General features: G+C 33.3%; 1 protein-coding gene across 2 annotated transcripts in view; it reads right to left on the bottom strand.

Annotated features, from left to right (window-relative positions):
* Window positions 1–677: 677 nt before the first annotated feature.
* Window positions 678–6,000, bottom strand: part of LOC140745784 (uncharacterized) — a 75,406-nt gene continuing 70,083 nt past the window's right edge. Inside the window, exons 7-9 of one of the 2 annotated variants that reach the window (XM_073077687.1) lie at window positions 2,371–2,515; window positions 1,653–1,852; window positions 678–1,048 (exon numbers count right to left, since the gene is read on the bottom strand). In XM_073077687.1, coding sequence (XP_072933788.1) covers window positions 840–1,048; window positions 1,653–1,852; window positions 2,371–2,515 — 554 coding nt within the window. In that variant the 3' untranslated portion in view covers window positions 678–839. The remainder of the gene's footprint in view (window positions 1,049–1,652; window positions 1,853–2,370; window positions 2,516–6,000) is intronic. The other variant, XM_073077688.1, reaches the window with a different exon arrangement.

Below are 6,000 nucleotides of genomic sequence, written 5' to 3'. Positions count from 1 at the left end.
ATTTTTAGAGAAAATTTACGAATAAATAACTAATACTTCGTAATTTACGTAATAAATAAATAATTATTTCAAATATTTTAGGTACATTTTAGCACGGAGACGTGGCAAAACTTTTTTACGTAACTATTTCAATTCTCAAAACTGGGTACATTTTCTTGTTAGGAGTGAGTAATCTTTACTAATCTATGATCGTAACATAATTGTTTTAAATGACGAATTCTTATAGGTCATTAACTTTTTACGGCCTTAGCAGACTTGCTACTTTTAGCATCGGCGATTCGATCTTTGGCGACTATAACTATGCCGCATTGCGTTTTTGCCTTTTTCGGTTTTCGGTCGCAGTATTGCAAACACACGTTTGATTGCTGATTCTAATTTCCGAAAATTGAATATTATCGACAACCGTGATAAAAGTAGCTAGTCTATTCAGACGCTTTGAGGTCCACATATTGTACGGCCTGACTTAAAGACCTTCAATTAGACGTAACTATTCATACACAGAGCAATGTGAAAAAATCTCTTTATGTTTGCAAGCAACACTACTTCCAAATCTGAAGGTGGACCACCGCCACACCTATTTCTACCTAATAACAGCGGTGCTAGGCGCTGCTGTGTTCCGTTTTGCAGGGTGCGGTAAGGGAGACAGACTTTTCCGAGGCGTTCCAGCTTAGTCCTCAGGGGTAGCAGCGCATCTGTGACCGACACCAGGTAGGAATCTTATCCTATCTGGGGTTGATTACAGATGTCCATGGGCTGCAGTAGCCTTACCATCAGATGGACTGCATGCTCGTCTGCTACTCCCATATTATAAAAAAAGCTCAATATAAAATTCCCCACAATCACATATCTTTCAACACATGTTTTAATATAGATCCCTCATTATTCCTGGTTTGGTTCACCCCAGTGTCCATTCCCACAGGAATAACCCTGGACTCTGATTCTGTGGACTTCTGAGATGCTGTTTCCAGAGCTTCCAGGTTTTGGAATAGGAGATTGTTGGAACCTGTGGATGGGTTCCGGCGATGACCTAGTTCGAATATTGGTGGACCTGAAAGTTTACAAATTCATATTTAGAATGAAAATTAAACGAAATGGTTTAATAACGATTAATATTTTTGCCTTAATAATGTAGAAAGGCAATTACTCATATGGAACTTTAAATTTGGATGCCATTAGATTTGGTGATAAGGGTAAATGGCAAATAAAATTACATATGATGGTGACAAAAAATATATAAACAGATGTTTGATATATCCAATGTTAAAAAACGTCATTTCCTATATTTTGTTAATTTTTTCAACAAATGATGAAGTCATTATTTTATTTTCTTATTTTACTTTTCTTGCTTAAATGTTAATTTTTTTATGGCACATGTCATTTTACAAAATACCAAATTTCATTTTCCCAGTATTAGAAAGCTCATGGTACCCATACATCACGCCTTATCATTCTTAGAAATCTCACCAATCGTTTAAATGTTATATTAAAAATCTCATTACTTTCCCAATTTTTCATTAAAAACTCATCAGCCTCGTAAATGTTACATTAGAAAACTCATCAGTCTCCTAACGTTACATTAGAAATTAATTATTATCAATTAGAAAACTCATCAGTTCTAAAACGTAATAAAGAAAACATTTAACATAACTCACCGACAGTGGAACTTTTCCTAGAGGGTGCAGGGTGTAACGTGGGCAAGGGTGGGGTGGCTCTCGGTCGAGACTCGTTCTGTAGAAACTTCACGAACTCAGCCGCGAGGCTGTCCGGTTGTGTTGTTCGCGAGAGACCGAGCCGCTCGCATTCTGTTTGGTTGAAGTCTAACACGGTGGAGAGTACGCGGAGGACTTGTACCCTGGGTGAGATAAATAGCTTATGAAATATTGTTTTTGAATTTGCTTACAGTTGTTTTTACAAATAGTGTTAATGTTTTTGTTAGTCGCCTAAGGGAGCACAAACTGACAATGAGCATAATCACTAATAAACAGCGGGAATTGTGTAAATTATCTTTTAGTCTTTTTTTGCATTATAATCAAAATCTTTCTTTCAATTATTAATAAAGATGTGTTCGCTGAGTCTTACAAAAGTATGTTTTAATATTTTATATTTAAAAAATGAGAAGCAGTTTAATAGTGCAAAACCCGAAGTGGTAGAAAATTATGTTTTTGTTCTTATTGGTTAATATATTTAACTTGTATATCGATAGACACAAACAATGAAACATAATTTTATATATAGACATTGTTAATATTTATGTATACAGACTTGTAACTAACAAGTAAATAATCACAATTTATTGGTATGTTTAATTTGCATATTAGTATAATTTGTCTATTATTAGTCTGTAAGATGTATGTGTCCAAAACTGCTTACCTATTGACATTGCTCTGTCCAGCAGTAGTAACATAGTTGATGACCAAATTCTTCACTAGGTTCTTATCAACTTTATCCTGTTGATTGGATATCGCGTTGTAATACCTCTCTTCGGCAGCCGCTACCGATGTTTGTAGTGTACGAACTGAAGGGTGGTAGAGAAAAGAGGTATTAGAAAAATGTTAAAGTGGTAGAACTCAACGTTATTCCGGTTTAACATCAGCGGTTTTTTTTACATTTATACAGCAGTAATGTCTGCTAAAAGTGAATGTTATTAAAGAGAACTGGCACCAAATTTAAACATGATAAGCTACGTTCCTTTTGTTTTTGTATTTCAAGGTTGGACCTGCTACAACGATTTAATAAAATTTTCGTTGCAAGTCAAATGAATGAGAAAACTGACATGTCTCGTATAAGTTATACGACTTATCGTATTTTTCATACTAAAAATAGTATTGTAATGTACTATATTGCATAAAACATGTACAAATCGTATAAAAAGATCTTAAAAAAATATTTTAAAAATTATAAACAACATGTATTTTAAGGAATTGTTTTCCAACATAGACATTACACTTCCTGATATATTACAAAAAAAATCATTACAGGAAAAAAATACACAGGACAATAAAAAATCTAAAACAATACACAATACACTAGTCTAATCTCACCAAACACTACACGATGCAAGTTCCAGCGGCGCGACGACTGTGCACGCACCACTTCAAAGTATTATTCAGCCACTGGCCAGGGGGCTGAGGTCACTTACCACTCGACATCACCACGAACACCTATAGCTTGACTCAGACATACTTCAATTGTAACTGATCCTGTCTCTTTGCTTAGCGAATCTTTTCTCAAAACGAGAACATGATGAGATAGGGCGCAGTCTATTACAAAACTAGAGATTGGTAGATTTCATCCACCATTCACAATTACATAAAAACTGAGTATGTATATTTTTTAACAAACATTTTGTCATTGCGTGGCGTTCAATAAACACTTTTTCCTTGAACATCAAGTACAGTCAATTTATATTTTCCTTTTGCATTGTAATTTAATATAGTCTTATGTAGCATGCAAATGACCGGATGGTTATTTACCACTGCAGTACATTTGCATGCATCGAGAAATTCAAAATATTACCATAACCGATTCCGCAAAAACCTATATTCCGAAATGGGATCATTTTTGTTTTGGATAAAACCCTTTTCCTGTACGTATTCGGTTCAATGTTTTTGCGCGTCTCATCACCAAGCCAGACATTTCTGGAACACATTTCCATCGCGAGAGACATATAGGAATAACGCACGATCTTCCAAGATCCACATCATTCCCCACAAAGTACGTTACTGAGTCAAACAATTCAAAGAGGTATCGTAAATGATAGAACACGAGTGGCAGTGTACCTCGCCCCCCTTTATCATACCACCAGTACCTGAAGTAATACTCAGAAACAATGCGGCATTCGATGTCTTCTATCTACTCAAACTGCTACTGGGAGGGTGGCAACAAACAAATAATAAAAAACAACAAAACATATTTTCTTGCTTCGAATGTGTGTGATCAAAATATTCTAAACAAAATATGGTAAATTAATTAAAAGTTTTGAATAATAATCGTCTATTAATACTGTACCTCTATGAGTAGAAATAACCAAAAACATGATATTTGAAATATAATAAATAACAGTTATAAGGCTTGAATTTATGTTTATTTAATGTACAGAAACAGATTATTAAACTTGAATTGTTTCACAAGGAAAGTGAAAATATGTATAGGCCAGCATGTTAAAAAATATATTATCAAAATAATAATTTGCCATGTAGCCTTTTAAATGTATAGAATATTTCTGATAGTAATATGTATTATATTTCAATGATATCGTTCTGAAAACATATATTCGCGCTATATTATGACTGTATTGAGTACTGTTAAGTTTACTACGAAGTTTCTATCAATGAGTCACATCTAATCTGATATTTCCAATCTGTTGTGTTGAAACGTAGTATGATAAAAATCAATACATTTCGAAGCAAGAAACAGGCAACACATACGTACAGATAACATTTAAAACAATAAAAATGTGCATTAACAATACGAATAACAACGTGCTAAATGAAATTGAAATATTTTAAAACTTTTGCGTGCATTCAAAATATCATTTCATATTTAACATTAAAATATTAAAAAAATAATAAACACACACATGCAAAAGTTTTGATATCAATCGTGTAAAACAAAAAAAAAAAAAATACAAGCAAAAAAAAACGATGGTGAATAAAACACAGGACGACACGATGTGACACCGGTGCCGCGATCAAACCCCATATGGTAATCTGAGTTTAATGCGACCTCCCTAACCGCTAACAAGATCCCAATGAGTTCTCTAAAACCGATAAGTAAACCATAATGAGATCTCACATTAACCCCGATGAGTTTCTTAAAAATAAGCCACTCCCATAATGAGTTCTCTAAAATCCTGTATACTCATCGGGCTTTCGCAACGATGAGTCTGTTAAATGATGAGTTTTTGAACGTGTTTTATAATTCTCATTGTTCACGGATGACGGTTAGAGGGTCGCGGCGTGATAAAGTCTCACAGTTACCAAATGAGATTAGACCGAAGCCGGTTTTAAAGCTCTTCTTTATTCTGCTTTGGGCGTTCTCATTAATCTTCTATCTACATCTAGACTATAACTATAAAGGTTCTTCGTTTACTACAAATAATTCTATTTTGTTATTTCTGACGCAGACAAAAATGTATTTGTATAATAATACGAGTAGATTTAACTTCATCATTATATATTTTTATATAATTGAAGATATTATTTGTAAAAAAATATTACGAAAATTTTATTTAAAAGCGAATGCTTAAGTTAACAAATTATTAACTAAAGACTATTTCTAATAAATAAAAAAAATTACGAAAAATATTACCATGCAAAATGTTGCAATATAAATTCTACAAATTATTTATGTATCTGAATTGAGATTTTTTATCTTATGTGAATCAAATTTTTAAAAACTTTTTGATTTTCACGCGTAGCAACATGAACACGTCAAAAGCTTTCGATGAAACGAACAAAAATAAAAAAGAAACAAATTCGAACACACGACATCGACAAAAGCGAGCCATCAACTTACGTGTGTTACTATCGTTGGTACACGGCATCTAACTGCATACCAGATGGTAGCCTGGGTGGTGACACCCCAGAATTACCAGCTGATATTTAGCCAAACGACGCAATTACTCGAATCCTATATCGACACTTGAGAAATGTTTTTTTAATACAGACTACGTGCATTGGTTTTCGAAATACGGTTCTATTTCTAATTCTAATGATGCTGAAGCACTTGTTCCTGATGGCGAGGAATGGATGGATAAAATGAGACTTGGAGACGAAATGTACTGTTATTTTATAAATACAGACATTTTTATTGTACCGAATAAAAAAGTAAACTTAAATGTTACTTTATAATAGGCAAGATGTTTTGAAGTTGTAGACTAAATTTTCGTTTTTGTAAAGTTTTTCATGAATATAATTTACAATGAATGATCTCGGTAAAAACATAAGAGTAATGAACATTACTTAATATACGCGAAAATACTAAAAAGTACCTAACACA

Source organism: Epargyreus clarus, unplaced genomic scaffold (genome assembly GCF_041222505.1).
Source record: "Epargyreus clarus isolate Ecla_fem2 unplaced genomic scaffold, WU_Ecla_fem_2.2 ptg000011l, whole genome shotgun sequence".
Lineage (NCBI taxonomy): Eukaryota > Metazoa > Arthropoda > Insecta > Lepidoptera > Hesperiidae > Epargyreus > Epargyreus clarus.
Note: the sequence above shows the minus strand (reverse complement) of the source record. Positions and strands in the feature narration are given on the sequence as shown.